This window comes from Pelobates fuscus, chromosome 9, assembly GCF_036172605.1.
Source record: "Pelobates fuscus isolate aPelFus1 chromosome 9, aPelFus1.pri, whole genome shotgun sequence".
Lineage (NCBI taxonomy): Eukaryota > Metazoa > Chordata > Amphibia > Anura > Pelobatidae > Pelobates > Pelobates fuscus.
The window spans coordinates 31,479,269-31,500,934 of record NC_086325.1 but is presented as its reverse complement, the minus strand read 5'-3'; the positions used below and the strand labels follow the sequence as shown (position 1 = coordinate 31,500,934).

The 21,666-nt window shown below is 40.7% G+C and overlaps 1 protein-coding gene across 1 annotated transcript in view; it reads right to left on the bottom strand.

Moving 5' to 3' along the window:
* LOC134572731 (connector enhancer of kinase suppressor of ras 2-like) overlaps positions 1-2,038 on the bottom strand; it is a 442,602-nt gene extending 440,564 nt beyond the window's left edge. The window contains exon 1 of the mRNA XM_063431863.1: positions 1,831-2,038. Coding sequence (XP_063287933.1) covers positions 1,831-1,894 — 64 coding nt within the window. The 5' untranslated portion in view covers positions 1,895-2,038. The remainder of the gene's footprint in view (positions 1-1,830) is intronic.
* Positions 2,039-21,666: the final 19,628 nt, after the last annotated feature.

The following is a 21,666-nucleotide window of genomic DNA, read 5'->3' as shown; positions in this document are numbered from 1 at the left end:
CAACCTTTTTTAAACAGATCGTGTCCTGGTAAAATGCCTCATTAGGATCTACTGGCTTCCTCTCAAATGTCAACACCAGCACTCACAGCTTACAACATTCGTGACTCTAAGCCACTACCAAGACAAAACTCAAATCCAATTTGCTCAAATCATGAGATCCACAGGGGAAACGTGAATAGGGCCACTTGGAAGTTCAAGATCCATATATAATGTGTTACATGAACTGTCTATTATTGTAACGGAGAGAATAGAATTGAATCCAATGCTGCACAGAACCTGATGTAATCTGTTCAGTAATTCCACGTATTGAAAGGTGATAATGCACTGATCACCGCTGTGCAATCTGGAGGCCTTAATCTTGTACAAACCATCATATGCATTTCTCAATCTGCCAGAGATTACTGGGAGTTACCCTCCCAGTGGCACCAGCTGCCATTTTAATAACAGCAGCTGCAAAAGCTGATGCCCAGGACTGTAACTCTCATTAATATCAGGCAGCACTGGCACATGTGTTTCCCAAAAAAACTATACACCAATTAACCCCTACATTACCCAAACATAGTACTATTGCTAAACATTAAAACCTGTGCACTAGATTAATACAAACATTAAACCCCACACTACACATTAACCCTTACCCTATACAAACACTAAACATTTACCCCTGCAGTGCCTCAGCACAAAACATTAACCAATGCAAGTACTCTAATGCAAGCCATTACTCCTGCAGTACCCGCACACTAGCCATTAACCCCTTCACTAACTTAACACACACACTAACCCTAACATAAAAATATTATCTAAAAAGACAAAAATAACAAGTATAAAAGATACAGCGAAACATGCAATAGGGTACAGTAATTCCATCTTAGAACAATATAGATAGATAGATAGATAGATAGATAAACACTGCAAACAAAGTGAGTACCTTAAACATTCATATAAAATGCGCAGACAATATATATTTTTTCTTATCATACTCTATCTATTTTATTCTACTCTCAGTCAGTTCAGGAAATTCCCATACACACAGTCAGTGAATGACACAGAATCAGAATTAGATCTGGAATCGTGTAACCAATAAAGAGAGATGCAAATTGCCAGCTGATTTAGTATTCTTTAACCCCAAGTCTCTCCAGGCATACATGTGCATGTTCTCTCCAATAGTTTCAGGTATTCCCTTTCCTGGAAAATCCTCCCCCTATAGCATTTTCCATATAAGGAAGGACTGCACTGTCCAGGGTGCTTATCATCGAAACGTGTACACACACACAACACACAGATTAAATAATTGTATTTCAAGGGATCACTACAACCCAGTTTCCAGCCTCAGCACTTCCCCGGTGACCTGATCTCTGGCTAAAGAGCTTCTATCATCACATACATTCCACCTTTTATGGGTATTATCTTATTGTCAGAAAACGGGATATGTAAAAAAAAAATAAAAAAAAAAATTAATAAATGGACCCTAGCAAAGCATTATTAACATCCTCATCTGGTACGTGGTTATATTTAGCCGAACAGGAAGGAATGTTGAAGCATCAACTCTATACTCTGCGTTCATCTCTCCTGCATTAGATAACACATTCTCCATGAACATAGTCTGCCTATGTCCTTAAATCAGACCTCCGCTATGATAACACATGGAAATGTGAGCGTAAAAGGCTTCTTTTTAACCCACCACTGCCACAAACAGATATACATACAGAAATCTCTCTCCCTATACATATACATATATATATACATATACAGATAAATATACACAAATATGCATAGGCATCCCCACAGCTACACCCACTGCAATATAATAAATAGTGATGGATACAGTACCTTTCATCCAATCTACCACTTGTTTCGGGCACCACTTGCTGATAGGTTCCATTACAAGAGCCATCAGGAAATCACTTTTAGCAAATCACCCAAATGATAGGAGAAATATTTTCGGGTTTTTTTTTTCAGAGCATGGCTGGGATGGAAGAATTGAATAGATCTTACAATGCAGTCTTAAGCCAAGAAGATAATGCTTTGTCCCTCCAGCATTCGCCTGCACTGATTCAGTAATGTATAAAATTACACTGCTTGATCAGACCCTACTAGCACCTCCCCCACTGCACGCAGCCTGCAACACACTGGAGCACACAGAATCAGGAAATACTGCAGTAGAGAATGTGTACAAATGCTTCTTTGAATCACCCTGTCCCTTATCGTCTCATCATTACATTACTATAGACCTGCATGGTACATTGCAGTATGCAATAGTTATAGCTGCCATCGATACAGACTATCTCAGTGATACACACACACAAAAACCCACAAAAAAAAGGAATATCGGCTGCCTGTATAAAATCGCAGCCGAAACTCGTGGCTGGGAAGTTGAACGCACATGATACTTTTTATAAGGGAGAGAATAAAAAGGTACGGAACAAATGCTTTTAGAGAATTGGCAACGTCAGGAGAAAAAATGGTTAGTTTCTCTATTCCAGAGCACCGACCGGGGCTCATATGAAATATAAAGTGCCGAGCGGGGGATTTCCGCCAAGTATAAGAAAAGTTTGGGGTCATGGGTGGTCTTCTGACTCCGTTCGTAGATGCGGCAATGATGTCGTTCCGAACAGATCCTACGGAGATACAGTGCGTGATTATGCAAAGTTTTAAGAAAATCTCTGGTCCATAAAGGGTTAACCATTCAGGAATGTATTCACCGAACAGAAGTTTGCTTGGAGTTGCAAAACCCACTTGAAAAATTTTAGGCAGAAATAGCTGAAGTGGAAAAAAGACAAAAAAAAAAATCGCCATCTCGATGAAGTTGCAACTTTTCCTAAATCATTTGGTTTCGGTCTAAATTTTGTGAAGTGGATGTCAGCAGATCACAACACAATATTAAATAAATAAACCCGTAGCATTTCCGTATGTTCATTTCATTTATTTTTATTTTTGTGTGCCCATGTATGTTTTAAAGCGGTATTAAAATTTTTATTTGCGATTTAAAATAATATTTTTTAAATTATCAATAATTTATGTATACTTAAAAATTTGTTATTTTTATTTATTTTTTTCTAATTTGTTATTTTGTTTTTTTTAAGATTGAATGAAGGAGTTGTAGAGAACCTGGATCTCTGGCATGGAATGCATTCAGCAACATCAGAAAGATCAACCAATCATTTGCTCAGTCTTACAAGAAGGAATACATGGATTTGCAGCAGAACTCTCACATCTGAGATATTATAATAATATGAACGCGTACCATAAGTTAGTTATGTGGGTTGTGCCTTCTCTTTTAATGTTGACAGACAGGTTTTAATTTTGTCATTTATCTTTTTAATCTACGTTGTATGTCTGGCTGTCCGGGCACAACTATAGCATAACATGTGAATTTATTTACCCCTCAGGGTGCCAGTGAGAGTATATGGCGCTATAGAACAGTTGGATGAAGATAATAGTAATCAATGGAGTTGTGGTGAGATGAGAAATGACTGAGGATAAAATTGCTGAGCAGGACAAAAAAATGTCATAATTCAGCAAAGATATAGGTCGACAATCAACACTTTCTAAATCAAAGTTTAATCACTTCATGTCGGCAATCATGTATACATGATTAGAATCATAGGAAATTAAATACATTGTAAACAAATTTGGTTTGCAATAATTCTGATGATTGCAGAGCCGGCCCTACCTTTTGAGTGCCGTCTCTGCTGAGCTCCCTTGCAGCCCCCGCGCAGCACGGACTGAAGGCAGTGCTCAGCAAATGCACCATCCAGGTCACAGACTGGAAGTGGGCATTTCGAGCAGACTGCTCTCAAGCAGGTCAGTTTCATTGGAAGCCCACAGGACCACCAGTGAAACTGGATTCACAAGATCACTCGGAAATAAGGATCAGAGCCCCCCTCACTGCCAAAAGCTAATCAGGAGGGGGTTCAACTAAAAAAAAAAAAAAAAAAGCAGAAAGCTTGGAGAGGCTGACAAGAGGAATACAGCCTTACCCACATACAATCTACCCTCATACACACAAACTCTCACCCTGTCACATCACCAACACACACCTACAGTCACTCTGTCATGTCACCAACTCTCCCCTACACACAGTCACCATGCCACATCACCCCATAACCAAAACACGTATACATTCACCCTGTCACATCACCCCACACATACATACTCAATCACTATATCCCAGTCACTCCTTACACTTAACCCTCACACCCAGTCACTTTGCTAGAGTCACCCTGTAACACTCACTCTGTTGCAATCACCCTGTCACAATCACCCTGCCACAGTCATCCTAATAAACACACAGACAGTAACTCTCATACTCACACATACAACACACCCTCACCACAAACACAGTGCATGCAGGAAGACCACAAGCAGTCCCCTGCATTACAACACACTGCAAGTAACTCCCTCCACACATATGCTTATAGACACAGATATACATAGACACAGATATGTATTGCAGGCACAGTCATGGATAAACATACACAAAGGTATACACTCACAGATTTATTTATTTATAAAATATTTTACCAGGATGGATACATTGAGATTTCTCTCGTCTTCAAGTATGTCCTCACAAGGATACTCACTACTAGACACACACTCTCAGGCAGATACACATTACACAATGCCAGGCATGCAGACACAGGTAACAATACACACTGCCAAACACACACTGTGATTGTGTGACTGTATCTGTCAATGTATGTATGTGTGTCTGTTTGTCATTGTTTTTCTATCCAGACATACTCTATCCTGTCTAGACATACTGAAATGAAAAATATATTTAAACATTACTTTCCAGGACACCCAAAATATGGAGGTGGATTATCTGCAAATTGCTTCAATATGAAGGGGGTTAATATACTCAATAAAAGCCAAAAAAACATCAATTTCAGCTGCAGCAGGAAAATTAATGAATATATTGTCATTTATATAATTTCACCATCCATACATTATATTTTTAAATTATGTATTTTCAGTGTTTCAAATTATGTATTTTCCAATGTTTCAGTTAATGCTTTACATAAGTCATTCCAATTTTGTATTTAACAATATAGCTCTCACAATAAATTGTCTACCTCCGAGTGCCAACCATTGCATGCTCAAAAAGTTACATTTATGTCAACTTTTGAAATAGATCGAAATTACTTTTGACTCATTAGAAATGTGAAGATTTTTATTTTCATTTGCATGTGTGCCTATTCTCCAACAAGGTTTTGAGTCACAAATTCTGTTACAAATTCTTGTCTACTTTGTCACCAGCTGTGTAAACTGTTTTGTTTGACCCATGGGAAAAAGTCACTTGGGGATGTCATCTTCATTTATTAACTATGTTTCCTCAGAGCCCTGTCAGATGTCTTCAGAAATCGAAGAGATCTGAGTTCGGTATTATCAACCTTTGTCACTGCATGAATCTTTCTTGTAGCACTCCATAAAGATATGAAGACTATTTTCGAGTGATTTAAGGCAACCATTGAGGATGCCAGTAGCCTTAGATTTTTAACTAGATAAGAGAATGGTCAGGACTGATAAAGCAATTGGTTCTTCTTCTCTGTCAAATTCGACATTCCTTGCCCAAGGCCAGATCCTTACCTGACCATGATAACATCATAAATCAGTAACATTCCATTTCACTTATCATATTGATTTATTGTGAGCGTGATATCACTGACAGCAGATTCCACTGGATACTTGTGCCACTTGGGATATTTGGAGCTGTCATTAAACTTGTTACAATTTAGAACAAAATGACTCCTGAGTTTGTAACTATTGAGAAGTAAGCGTAAAATAATTCCCGGGAAAACACCATGATATGTAAAAGAGGTAGACAATAAAAACAACAGCAATATTCAGTTAAATAATAATAGAGAAATGGCTTCTGTTAAAGAGCAGATATTTATAGCTATAAACAATCCACATACATACATGCTATGACTGTATGAAATATAGCCCTACGCTGAGGTGCCTTATTAAGATGTAACCCTCACAAAAAAATTAGAAATTAAAAGATTGTGGGGGAGATATGCCAAAGTGTTTCTAAAACAAAGATGGAGCAATTGCCATGAAAACCAGTAGAAAGTTTCTCCAAACAAGCACCTCGAGGAGGACCCGCCCCCAACCATGGCATACTAAATCAACGCGCTACCTGCAAAGATGCTCCCGTTGTGCTGAACGCTCCTGGAGGAAGTCTCGTACACAATCAGACTTTCTCCATTATAGATTCATATTGTGTTCATACAGTGCAGCCCTTGCCCTTGCCAAACAGTCCTATTTTTCCACTCTCATTAGTTCATGTTCCCGCAACCCCAGGCGTCTCTTTCACACCTTTAATTCTCTTCTTCGCCCTGCTGTGGCCACCCCCAAAACTAACCTTACTGCTGATAACTTCGCATGTTACTTCACTGACAAGATTGAACAGCTAAGGAAAGAATTCTCCCCTCCTTGCCTTTCTGTTTCTCAATCACACATAGATCATGCCTTTCCTACCCTTCAGACATTCTCCCCAGCTACTGACCAAGAGGTGGCTGCTCTTCTTTGCTCCTCTCGCCCCACCACTTGCCCGCTCGATCCTGTCCCATCTCACCTTATTAGATCTCTCTCCACTTGTCTCGTGCCTTCTCTAACACACATCTTCAACTGCTCGCTCTCCTCTGGCATCGTCCCTGCTGACCTTAAACATGCCACTGTAGTACCTATACTAAAAAAACCATCCCTCGACCCATCCACCCCCTCTAACTACCGTCCCATATCCCTGCTCCCTTTTTCCTCAAAGCTTCTGGAAAGACTTGTCTTTACCCGTGTGTCTCATTTCCTCAATTCCAACTCTCTCCTTGACCCTCTTCAATCTGGCTTCCGCCCTCTCCACTCTACAGAGACTGCCCTTATCAAAGTTACTAACGACCTAATCGCAGCTAAATCCAAAGGCCACTACTCCATACTAATTCTTCTTGACCTCTCAGCGGCCTTTGACACCGTTGATCATGCTCTCCTTCTTCAAACTCTTCAATCGCTTGGTCTCTGTGACTGTCCTCTCGTGGTTTTCCTCCTATCTCTCCCAACGCTCATTCAGTGTCTCCTTTTCTAATGATACCTCCTCCCCTTGCCCTGTCTCGGTTGGAGTTCCCCAAGGCTCCGTCCTTGGTCCCCTTCTATTTTCTCTTTATACTGCCTCTCTTGGCAAACTTATTACCTCTTTTGGATTTCACTACCACCTGTACGCTGATGACACCCAGCTATATCTCTCCTCCCCGGACCTCTCCCCTGCCGTCCTGCAACGTGTCACTGCTTGCCTTTCTTCCATCTCTGACTGGATGTCCTCCCGCTTTCTGAAACTCAATCTCTCAAAAACTGAGCTCCTTGTCTTTCCTCCTCCTAATACTGATCCTCCTCTTTCGCTCTCCCTCCAAGTTTGTGGTACCAACATCAGTCCATCCTTGCAAGCGCGCTGTCTTGGCGTCATACTTGACTCTGGTCTCACCTTTGAGCCTCACATCCAGCATGTTGCCAAATCCTGTAGATTCCATCTTAAAAACATAGCCCGCATCCGCCCCTTTCTTGCACCAGATACTACCAAGGAGCTTGTCCATGCTCTAGTAATTTCCCGCATGGATTATTGTAACCCTCTCCTGATTGGTCTCCCCAATAGCCGTACTGCACCCTTACAGTCCGTAATGAATGCTGCTGCTAGATTGATTTTCCTCTCTAGTCGTTTCTCTCACACCTCACCCCTCTGCCAGTCCTTACATTGGCTTCCTGTATGCTATAGGAGTCAATTCAAGGTACTAACTCACACCTATAAAGCACTGAACAACTCTAGCCCCTCTTATATCTCCTCACAGATCCATAGGTATGTCCCTTCTCGGTCTCTCCGTTCTGCCCGTGACCACCTCCTGTCCGTTGTCCGCACTCGTACGGCCAACTCGCGCTTGCAGGACTTCTCGCGGGCGGCTCCCTTCCTATGGAATAGCCTGCCTACCGCCATCAGACTCTCCCCTAGTCTTGCATCTTTTAAGAAGTGCCTTAAAACCCATCTCTTTAGGAAAGCTTATGGCCTCCAAGACTAACCCTTACCTCACATACCTGTCTCTTGCCCTCTCCTAAAGGGCAGCCCACCTTATTTGATTGTAAATTCCTGTCCTAATGTGTTTTACACCCCACCTCCTATAGAATGTAAGCTCGATTGAGCAGGGTCCTCTTCAACCTATTGTTCCTGTAAGTTTATTTGTAATTGTCCTATTTATATTTAAATCCCCCTCTCATAATATTGTAAAGCGCTACGGAATCTGTTGGCGCTATATAAATGGCAATAATAAATAAATAAATAAAAATATTGGATGTATTGGTTTCCATGGTGACAGCATCATTGTTTCCACGTTTCCACTAATGCTTGGGGACAACGTTCACTATTGCTGTTCAGGAATGTCCAAGAGCTCTTGTCTTAACTTTAAGGGAATGTTTTGCATCTTTACTGAAAGTGATAACTGTGATAACATACAAACCTCTGCCAAAATGACAGGACTTTTGAGGGTGCAAAAAATGAATGTTCACTAGGAGAAGCCATTTATGTCCGTATTTTTAAATACATATTCTGCAATTTTTTGGTTCTTTTTGTGGTTGACGTAATTTGTTTCTCACAAATATATATATATTTTTTTATTGTTTGATTCGGAAATCACATGCATTTACAAACGTACCTGGACAAAGTATAAAAAAGCATGGAATATCCATGGATTTCGAAATAGCATTATGCAGTAGGTAATATTTGCATTGGATCGACAGCACATGACATGGCATTGCCTATCGGCAATAGTCGGAAATAGAACCAATTAATTCTTTACAAAGCTATAAGAAAACAAGTGCAAAAACAGATACAAGAAAATAAGACCAATGTGGGCCGCAGCAATGTCATAGAGTTAGTGAGCTAGCATCCCTGTGAAGTGTGATTGCCAAGAAGCACTGCCCACCCCCCTCCCCTCCCCATCCCCGAACAAGGCCGCCACCCATTGGGTCTGCATTCTGGGTATGATTGCCTACATGCTAGACAACCCTTTGTTTTGTTAAGTATGTGTGCCAGACATCGACGTTTTCAAAAGACTGAGCTTGTACCCCTGTATTATGTGTGACATCTCCTAATATATGTTCATTTGTTGCATTTTTTGCACCTTTCAGAATATGGATGGCTAAAGTCCTGTGGCACCATGAAACATCTTCCAGGAACATTTTGAGTAAAAATATGACTGGTTCTAGGGGCAGTGCCACTCCTGTGCATTACCTAATGATACTCTGGATCTTCTCCCAAAATCTCATCCAGCCTGGACCTGACCAAAATCTGTGTAGCATGGTGTCTGTGCTGTGTCCACAACTCCAACAAATAGACAACCTCCTGGGAATGCATGAGCTATCTTGTCTGGTGTTAAGTGCCATCTCATGGTCATTTTATGGTTGGCTTTCCAGTGATTTAAGCTTCTGGATGTCCTTTTAACCATATTAGCTGCAGATGACCACTCCCCTAATGTATAACTCGAGTGTAATTAGTCTAGAAATTATTTAAAACATTTAGTGACTTAGAGTTGTGATATGTTTATGATATTTGATTTATACCAATTTGGATGTCTAAGTAATCGTAAGTCTCACTTGTGCCATCAGAGGTGCGATGATGAGTAGATGTGTAGGTGTAATAAATACACCCGCAAATCTACGTCAGATCTGCAAGGTGAATTTGGTTTGCTCCAGGAAGAACCTATAGTAACTTTATGAAGAGAGGCCACTGGAGGTATCACTAGGCTAGGCTGTAATGTAAACACTGCCTTTTCTCTGAAAATGTAGCATTTATAAGAAAATGCCTGCAATAAGCTGTAGTTATTCTGGTGACTATAGTGTCCCTTTAATTCTCCAAGGCCATCCAAATTGGGGAGGACATAGTGGCAACAGTGGAAGGAGTGGGAAAGAGATTATCAGACAAGGCCCTTACAATTGCTGTAAACATTGAGCTAAAAATGCAAAGATGCAGTAACACATACAGTTGCAATCAAAATTATTCAACCTACATTGAAAATCAGGTTTATTGTCAAAATTCTAAGACTTTCAGCTGTTTGCTAAGAACAAATCAAACAAAAGCAATTGAAAAGGCTCAACACAACGAATGCTTCAAGTGGTTTCCCCATATTCAAATGAAAATGCAACTGATAATGACTTCTCCAGTCTCAAAATTATTCAGCCCCCTGGTAGAATTCCTTAAACAACAGCACACATATGTAAAACAGGAGTTGTCTCAAGCATCACGGAGAAAAAAGTATCAAAGCGCACACTGTGATACTTATTCTTTACCTTTAAAGCAAAATTAAATGTAGTGGATCTTTTTCCTTGATAAGAACCCTACATAATATAAATACAAAGCAGAGGGACCATAGTGTAACCTGTATACATAGATATAACAGTTGTCTCAAGTATACCTGATGCAAATGATCAAAGGCTTCATTAGTGCTAGAGCTAGAACACTTGAAACGCCTGAACTGGTTAGGGGTTTTTCGAGTGTCACGTTTAGAAATATTGATAAGTCAAAAAAAATGGTCCACAAAGTTAAGAGAAGAGATCATCAACCTTCACAAACACGGAACAGAATTCGAAAAGATAGCGAAGGCACTGAATCTCAAATTCCACCAAGGCTTGGTTTCAGAAAAAGTCCTGGAAAATTCTACATTGGCTATCACAGTCTCCTTTTTTCCATATTCTTTAAGATTTTCTTTACAATAAATGTAAATACATATCTCACGTTCAGAGAATATACAAAATAAAATTCACAAACAAACAAGCAAAACAACATACAATTCATATTAATGTCCTCTTACATAATACACTTAATTAAAAATTAAATATAAATCTGCTCTACTTTTCCCTTCCTGCTGTCTCTTTCCTCTCTTCCCACTCTTTCCTCTTTTCTTACTGTTCCATTCCTTGTTTTTTTTCTTTATGTATTTTTTTTCTAGATATTTTTTTTTCACCTCTGGCCAAATAGACCACAATTTAGTATGAATATGTTCTTTGCCAGTAAGACGGTAATTTATTAATTCGAACTGAAAAATTTTATTTACTATTTCCAAGACTTCCTTTAAAGAGAGGGTATATATTTTTTTCCATTGAGCCGCTATACTAATTTTCGCAGCCACCAAAAGGTTAAGAATCACAACCCTATGTGGAAAATCAGCGAAAGAAGGGATTAAGTGAAGTAAGTAGCACTCTGGCTGAAAGGGATTTTTTTCCCTTTTTTCAATTTTATTTATTACTTTACTAATAGTTTTCCAAAACAACTTTAAGCTTGAACACTCCCAAAAAAATTGTTGTAAGGTCCCTGTCTCGCATAAACATCTCCAACATAACGGTGATATCTGAACATGCATTCGTGCCAATTTAAAAGGTACAAAGTACCATCTCATAAATATCTTACAGAATGCTTCCCAATAAGATAGACTAAGGGATGCTGTTTTAGTTATCTTAATAGTCTGTAGCCATAGACTAGGGAAATAGGAAAGGATTTACCCAACTCCTCTTACCATTTTATAATATGATTTGGTTTAACTTCATTTCGCAGTTTTGAAAACGCATTATAGCATAAAGATAGTAGTTTGCTCTTTTTTATTTTCCCCATACACTGATGGCCAAAGGGAGTTATATCAGAAATGGTATTTGCGTATAGACCTCTAGAAGAAATAATATTTTTAAGCCTGAGATACGTGAATATTTCTTTAGGGGAATCTGGAAAAAAGACTTAATTCCTTTTTCATCGCATATCAGACTTATTTTATCTACTCCTTTCCTAACCCGTGATTCTACAGAAAGATCCGAAGTTATAGAAGGTGATGTAAGCACTGTAGAGGGGCTAATGATAAGAGATTAATTTTACCCATAAGAGTAGGAACCCATTTCTTACAGCATTGGAGCATATATCTAAAGCTAGAAAGTACTAATGTTTTCCTGGAAACTGGTATCATAGTTATCCACAAATGTTGATCTACCGTATATGGTTTGATTCATGCATTTTCCAAAATAAGCCATATTGGTGGTTTAGAAATAGCTGTTAATACCTGCGTGAGTATTGATGCTTTATAATACGTTTGTATACATGGTATACCTAGCCCTCTCAAACCATGGGGGTTCCATGCTGAATAATGAGCTATCTGTGGGGGGCTCTTTTTCCAAATATAAGCATTTATAATGAACTGAAATTTTCTTACTGTACTATTAGGTAACGCTATGGGTATTGTGCGAAAAAGGTATAACATATGCGGTATAATCATCATCTTTATTGAAATCACCCTGCCTAATAATGATACCTCCCTGTCTCTCCATTTCGCCATTTGTTGTTCTAGTTTATACTTGAGTTTTTTGTGGTTTTCCTGAATTAAAGGACTGTTGGGTTTAGGCAGGTTAATACCTAAGTATTGAGTGATGTTTTACGTCAATCAAATGTATATATCTCCTTTAAAAGTTGTATCTCCTGACTTGGTAATCCGATGGGTAAAGCTTGTGTTTTTTTTAACATTATTTTGATAATATGAGACTCGAACATATCGTTCAATGAGTGTAATCAAAGAAGGAATGACACTCACTGGCCCTCACTGGTTAGAAATAATAACACGTCATCTGCAAATAAGACACATTTTTGTTCTCCTGGAGGTGTGGCCAAGCCACCAATATCTAAGTTTTGCTTAATGTGCCTCACTAAAGGTTCTAAACTTTATAATAACATAAACATTGTTGGTGAAAGAGGGCATCCTTGGCGGGTACCATTTTTATGATAAATGTTTTAGATATAAAGCCCATATGAAATACCTTTGCAGAAGGGTTTGAGTAAAGTGCTAAAATGCTGTTTTATAAACTCTAAAGGGAACCACATCTTACTCAAAGTCATAGTCGTATACGTCCAATGTAAGCGATTGAACGCTTTATCAGCATCTAATGTTATAATTATACCTTGCCTTGTCTATGAAATATCTGGTGTTATCACCTACTTGCCTGTTTGGCATAAACCCAGCCTGTTCTATTGAAACAAGGTCATCTAATAGGGGTTTAATACGTATGTATTATCACAGTCTCTTGACTTGAACCCCATAGAAAATCTCTGGTGGGATTTGAATAAGCCGGTTGCAGCATGCAAAGCGCAAACCCAAGAATATTACTGAACTGGATGCCACTGCTCATGAGCAATGGACTAGGAATTCTCAGGACGCTGCCAAAATCTAGTGTCTGGCTTTGCATCTCATTTGCAGCAGGTTATAACAGCAAAAGGATGTTCTATTAGGCACTAAAGATGCTTGCCATAAAGGGGATGAATAATTTTGAGACTGGAGAAGTAATTATAAATTTTCATATAAATTTGGGGAAACCACTTGAAGCATTCCTAGTGTTGAGCTATTTCAATTGCTATTGTTTGATTTGTTCATTGCAAACAGCTGGAAGTCTGTAAGTTTTGACTTTTCAACTGGGGTTGAATCATTTTTAATCACAACTGTATCTCATATTCTGATCCTTTCAGGTCAAAATGAGTGGGAAACTGAGGGACAAAGACATAAACACAGTATTGATCACAGCACAAATCATTCAAGTAAGTGCCATTTACACACAACTTTACACATAAAATAATTCTGTTTCTCCTCCAATACATTTTGTGCCCTGGCTAAACTAGTACTGAATTGGATTGTGATGCCAATAGCCTAAATACTTTACAACAAACAAAGTGTGTGACAAAAAAGGTTGACACAATGTATAGATGATTTTCAATGTTTTACGTAATCCTGCAAATCCTGAGGCTTTACCTTTACAGATTGTTTTAAATTATTGGTAGCCCAGAGATTACTCACTACCCAGCTAACTCCACTGTCATCTTGATAAATAAGCCCCCATACCACCTTTTCCCAAATAACATCCCCTCTTCTCCAAAACACACACATGCCAGGCAATGTCTCCCCCAACACACACAACATTCCCTATCACCCCAAAATGTTACACTGTTTTTGTTATCCCAACCCATTACAGCCCCTATCCCCTGCACACATACTCTACAGACCTGATCCCCCATACATTCTCAACAATCCTAGGTTTCCCACACACACACACACACAACAGCCCCAATTCCTCCACACACTTTGCAGCCCCAATTTTCTTTCCGAATACACACTTTATCCTTTATACCACCAAATACACCCTATAATCCCAAACACACTCTGCAGAGCCTATCCCTGTTAGCGCACATACACTACAGCCCCTATCCACATACAGCCCCTATTTAAATACCCACATATATACTACATCACCAAGAGCCCCATCCACACACACAACCCACAACCACACAAGAAGCATCTCCCCCAAACACACAACCCTATATGCAGCTTCAGTGGCATACACACAATACATGGGGCCCTGGTGTGAAACTGATCCGTGGGTCCCCCCCCCCTGACACATACATGCAGACACAGACATATATAGAGGCACACACATATACACACAGACACAGACATACATACATACAGACACAGACATATATATAGAGGCATACACATATACACACAGACACATACATATATACATACAGACACATACACACAGACAGACACACACAGACATACACACAGACATATACATACAGACAGACAAACACATACACACACACACCCCAACAGACACATACACACACACACATACACATACAGACACATACAGACACACACACAAACCCGACAGCCATACACATACATACACACACACAGACACACACACACACACACATACAGTCTGTATGTATATGTCTGTATCAATGTATGTGTCTGTATGTGTGTGTGCATCTCTGTATGCATGTCTGTCTGTGTGTATGTCTGTATGTATGTGTCTGTATGTGTGTGTGTGCCTGTATGTATGTGTCTGTGTGTGTCTCTGTATGTATGTGTCTGACCAGCGCTGACCGGGCCCCCTGACAATCTATCTCCATCGGGTGGCCCTAACAGCATGGGCCATCTGATGGACCCCTTGGACGGCGACACCGGCAGTTTGCCGCGCGGGCCGGGGCCACAAAAGATGGCAGCGGGTACCCGGTCACATGGGTCCACAGGGCGGCTGGGCCCCCTGGAGTGATGGCCCTGTACAGCTGCGACCGCGGTATGTATGCCAGTGTGCAGCTTATACCACATACACAACCCCACACACATACAAACACCCTCACATTAACGCATCCAATGGAATACCCCAAATGTATGTGAGTGTATATATAGGGCAGGGTGCGTTGAGAAAACTGGCCTTGAGGCAGTAAGGAGAGTAAATTTGGACATACTCAAGAGGCTGCAATTGCCCAGAGCACATCCCTTCTCATTGAGCTGCATTGGGAAGTCTGTGATTGGACAGACACAGAAAGTCTGGGCGGGGTTAGAAGGGGAGGGCTTTCAAAGGCTGCAGATAAGAGATCTACAGCTTTTGCAAGCGTTTTTTTTTATCATGTTTTCATTGGTGTATGCCTACTAAATGGAGTGTCATGATAAAAGAAAGCACTAAAAGCAACACAAAGACTATGATTGTAACTTAAACTCTAACTTGAGTAGTACATTTGGAACAATCATCATGAAGACCGATGAAATGCAAGATTATTGCACATATTTCACTTAGATTCCAATAGCTACAGTTCCCCGTTTACAAATATTGCCCAATATCTCTAAAATTGGAAGTCAAGATTTTAAAAATGCTAAATATTTTTATTTTCCTTTTCAACCTAATCCTAAAATATCTTTGCTCCATTTTAAAAAGTATATTTTTAAAGTAGCCATTTGAATGATTATTGCATTGCCTTTGTATGAGTTTGTTAGGGGAAATTACATCATATGGTAGAAACAATTATTCATGTAACTAGCATATCTGTCATAGAATAAAGTTAACATTCATATAGCAGTAGACAATTTCGAGTCCATTTCTGGTCTAAATTTTAATATTAAACGTTGAGGCTTGCCCAATTTTTAAAAAAAACGTTAGCTTATAACAAATCACTGCACTCTCTTGCATTTTTTGATCTTAAAAATGATATATGAAATACAACGTCCATAGCATCTATCACTAAATTACTGGATCTTAGACAGCCTTCAGAAAGCAAGGCCAATAAAATAAAGCTGTCCCTTCTTTACCTTAGAAATAGTTTTAAAATATAAAACTTAAGAAGAACACATAGTTCAACATTGAACCAAAAAAAAAAAAAAAAAGATTCTGCCAAAAAATAAATAAATGTACAAATATAGTTTCATAGTTAACTAGGTTAGACGCACACTGGAGGGGTTCAACTTAAAGGCGAGAAAAAAAAAAACAGTTTCTTTTTTGCAGTTAGTATTAAATTACAGCACATATGGTGCACGCGGTATTGTGAACGAATAAGAGATTAAATTAATTGATTCACAAGGTGAGAAGGTTGACGCACGCAGCAGTGATCTCACTATATAACAACCGGGTCGCTGGGAGTTGTAATCTTGCCAATGAAATTAGAACAAGGATCCATGACCCATCGTGAAGTTTTAGCAATCACCAAACATCAAAAGAGGTATTAAGCGCATTTTATACATCTGTGATTAAATCAGCAGAGTTTCTACAAAGAGCGCTGTGCTGGCAAGCTAATAACTATCATTTAACTTTCAATACGCTGCTGATCTCAAACTGTTAGCCAATTACAAGGTATTCAGGTATTATTAACTCAAGAATCTTTTTTATAAGTCTGTCAACAGAGGATGGTTGTCATGCAGGTGCTTGGTAAATTAGAGAACGGTATCTCCCACTTTCATGTACAAAAGATGATTATTAGGGATCATTGATAGTATACCTTGCACAGTAGTCTAGAATTTGGTTTTCTGATACAAACTAGCTTGACGTAGCTCTATGTTTACAAAGGAAAGATTAGTACTTTTCATTTAAGGCAGAAGCACAGCTGTTATAGACATGGTTTCTTAAAGGAATACTCCGGGCACCATAACAACCTCATCAGAATAAATTATTCATGGAGCAAAAGGGGGAGGGGGGGGCAGCAGGTTGGAGGTGGGAAAGAGAAAAGGCTGGGCTTTGTGAACAAAACTAATTGATATAAAAAAAATAAGTAATACTAAAAAGGCTAACTGATATAAAAAAATAAAACAAACAAAAATAGGACACCACAAATTGCCAAGATTAGTTAAGCTAACCTACACATTTCACCTGGAGATTCACTGGAATGTCCCTATAATAAATAGGTAAAGAAATACAGTCATGTGTTCCGAATGCTAAAGTGACCTACTAGCAGTTTAGAATTCTGGCACTCCATGTAGAGGTAGTCTTGTCTACTTTTTCTCCATCAATGCGGTGCTCTCTTTGTGCCCGGCATGACTTTGAGGATTTCACCCAATCCAATGCCTCCCAGTAGAGAAGCACTGGGAGGCTTGGGGCATGCGCGGCAAATTGCTGTGCTGCTCCAATCTAAGAGCAGCATATAATCTGAGGACCAAGTTTGACTCAGTTCTCACAGGGAAGCATCTTTAATGGCTGACAGGAGGACAGCCCCTAGGTGTGTTCAACCCTGCAATGGAAACATCGCAGTTTCTACAAAATGGAAATAGTTCACATTGCGGGTCTAAACCTAGAGAACCACTGCACTCAAACCACTTCACTGCCTCTAGTGGTCCTTTACTTTATCATTCTTTTTCATTTCTTATAAATATAGCACATGCGTCATGGTAAGTTATTTACCAATGGAAGTTGTGTGTTTTTCATACATAGATGACAATTTTGTAACAAAAGAAGACTCACTGCTGATAATATTGATTATGGATATTTGTGTCAATGTATATCATTGGTACAATGCAGTATACACACTACTATAGATAGTAATTGTAGTGAAATATATACACAAATACTTAACTTAAATGTTATAATGCAGCCTCCCAAGATCGTTACCCAAAGAAGACGACCTTTTCAAATATAGATAACCACAAACAACAAAACTTCGGGATACGGCTGAGAATGATTCTAAAAGGAACATAAAAAAATATACAACATAGTGAAGTACAATTAACACATCTTTTGCGCTATATATGAATGCACTCACAAGATAATGTAGAATATATCGCTCATAGGGTGCCTCCCCCGATAGATATGGGGGGCTGATGGTCCCTTGGCTCCTCGTGAGACTCCTTAATGATGCTCAGGACTTCAAACAGGTTATGGTAGGAAAAATGCTTTTATTGATAAAAGGTGAAAAAACACCATCAATAAAATAAATAAAAGACGGTATGGTCCTACGCGTTTCGTTCTGCAAAGAACTTCCTCAGGGACCGCATATAAAAGTAAGATCAATGTACAATCATAACATGTGAAAAAAACATATCCCTAGTGTGCCGGCCCACCGGGAAATTTCCCGGTGTCCCGGTGGGCCAGTCCGGCCCTGGCTCTGTCCTTTAAACCTGGCAGTCAGCATAGAGACAGCATACAGAGTAGAGGAGAAATGAAACAATGTTTCTCTTTCTGTTCCTAATTTGCAATCTGTGCCCTGGCTTTGGCTTGTTTGAACTGGATTATGATGCCAATTGCTAAATCGTTAATGTAAATTTTAAAAGAAAATGGAGCAATTCAAGATTTTTTTTTTTAACATATATGTAAGTTTCAATGTTTTATTGAATGATTTTTAGAAAACTGACAAGCTATAGCATACCAATAGACTTAATATCTAATACACCCAAATTTAAAAAGCTGACTTATAAGTAAGTGCATTCAATAACTGAGCTGATACTGTATATATTCCCCTGCATACACTACTTAAAATGTGTCACCAAAGCGGGGAGCGGGGTGCATTCTCCAGAGTTTACCTGTTTTTGTTTTACACACTTACCATCTACGGCAAATTGATTCTGTAAAAGCACTTTAAAACACTCAGTGTTTCACTACGGCTGTTTAATAAAGTAGGTTAAATACTGCTAAATATAGCTTGTGGAAGCAAAGCAATGTGACAGGACAATGATAACAGGGGTCCTCAAACATTAATAAAGACGTATGCAACATTAATAAGACGACAAAGAACACAAATCCTATTTTAAGATACCAGACAGTGGTATGCCCCCCTTTTTTTTTTAAGTATTGTAACGGAATGCAGTGTAACAGCATACGATATCCGTTGGTACATCTAGGAAATCCACAGTCAGAGTAGGAAGCAAGGCAATATTCCCAATCCTCCCAATAACCGGACGAAACACAGTTTGGGAGTCAACTAACTCGGTTTATTCACAGGCAGCATATTTATACAGTTCCCCATGCAAGGGGTTTCCAGACAGTAATTCCAGGGGTTTTCTCCCACCATGCACTGTGACTTTCCCAACAGGCCTTGCTGCACGAGAGAGATACTCCCACTAAAATGGACGACTAAGTGGATTATCTCCTCGTGCAGCGAAACCGACAATTGACATTAAAATACAGAATCCACACAATATTCGGTACTTTACAATAATTGAACGTTCGGTAGATAGCTGAGGTCGGAGCGCACACTTTGTGAGAATACCGCTCCGATCCCAGCTGATTTGACCGAACGCCGCACATAATACAATAAAACATTAAAATGGGTTTAAAAGTACCGAATAAGTACGGGACATATAATGTACCGAACGCGGGACTCCCGAACGCTCTGAAAGTCCAGCGGTGTTCAAATCATCGAGTAGCCGTTTTCAGTTCCAGGCTCTCGACGACCGAACACCGCTGCAGAGACAAAGGATCCAAGATGGCCGACCGCCGCATGGTCGGTAGTGGATCGACGGCCACCTAGGAGAGCCCTTAATTACCGATTGCAACAATGTTGCAATCGGTGAATTGGTACCACACGACTTGGGAATGTGTGGTCGACCTGGGGAGCCCGTATTCGTACGGCGAACGGCCAGGATAGCCGTGTTTTCGTCGTATGAATGCTTGGTGTGCTAGCAGCATACGGCTGCCAGCATGCGAACGGCCATAGTACAATACATACACATTTAACGTTACACAGTATATCTTCAGCCTACGGACAACCTGTACTGAATGTAGTTCAGAAGTGGCTAGTTTTGCCACAATGCTCCCCCAGAACCAAGCCGGCATACACAGTCTGATCCCAACGGATCGGCTTGGGGATGTCCGGGAGAGTACTCACAGATCACTTCTCGAGTTCAGTCTGTCTGGATAACCCGTCAGCGTTACCGTTTTGTTTTCCTGGCCGGTAATGGATAGTAAAGTCAAAGGGCTGCAGCGCCAAGCTCCAGCGCAGCAGCCTGGCATTGTCTCCCGACACACGGTTTAGCCACACTAACGGGTTGTGATCTGTGAGTAAGGAAAAAGGTTGTCCGTACAAATAGGGCTGTAACTTTTTAAGGGCCCACACCACGGCCAGGCATTCTTTCTCGATGGCGGCGTAGCTCACTTCACGAGGCAGCAATTTGCGGCTTAAATAGGCTACGGGGTGTTCTCCGCCATCGGCTCCCACTTGGCTCAGTACTGCCCCCAATCCAAACATTGAAGCGTCTGTGTGAACAAGAAATCTTTTAGTTGGATCAGGAGCAGTTAACACAGGAGCATTGGTGAGAGCAGTCTTGAGTTGTTGGAATGCCTGCTCACACTCTGGGGCCCAGACAACCAGTCGGGGAAGGTTCTTTTTCGTCAGGTCGGTTAGGGGTTTGGCCAGGGTGCTATAGTCAGGGACAAATTTTCTGTAATAGCCGGCTGTCCCTAAGAACGCCAGCACCTGGGTCTTAGTCCTGGGGGTAGGCCACTTGGCTACGGCCTCAATCTTGGCTGGCTCGGGTCTCTGCTGCCCACACCCTACACGGTGGCCCAGATACTGCACCTCGGCCATACCTATGTGGCACTTGCTAGGTTTTAGGGTTAACCCAGCCTCCCCAATGCGATCTAGGATCGCCCCTATGTGGTGTATGTGGTCTTCCCAGGTCTGACTAAAAATGGCTATATCATCTAGATAGGCACAGGCATACTCCTGAAAACCGTCCAGTAGCCGATCTACCATCCGCTGAAAGGTAGCCGGAGCGTTTTTCATTCCGAAAGGCATGACCTTGAACTGGTACAGGCCAAACGGAGTGACAAACGCCGACTTGGGGATGGCATCATCGGCTAGGGGAATTTGCCAGTATCCCTTACACAAGTCAATGGTAGTGAGATACTGGCCCCGTGCCATCTTATCTAACAGCTCGTCTATCCGGGGCATCGGGTAGGCATCAGACACCGTTTTGTCATTTAGCCTCCGGTAGTCAACACAGAATCGGGTGGTGCCATCCTTTTTAGGTACCAGGACTACCGGCGATGCCCAGGGGCTATCGGAGGGTTCGATAACCCCTAGCTGCAACATTTCGTCTAGCTCGGCTTTCATATGGGTACGGACGGATTCTGGAACCCGATAGGGAGCCTGGCGCATAGGTAGCTGCCCCGGGGTCTCCACTCGGTGGGTGGCTAGCGGAGTGTATCCAGGTAAATTGGAGAAGGTATTTCCCTTTGCTACAATCAGCGCCTGTACCTGGGCACGCTCCTGGGGGCTTAGCCGCTCCCTCAGCTGAACTCCCCGGGAGGGCTCTATCTGCTCATCGGGTTCTAGTAGGTCGGGTAAGGGTAAATTTTCCTGATCCTCCAAGGAGGAGGCACAGATTGCCGTCACATCCT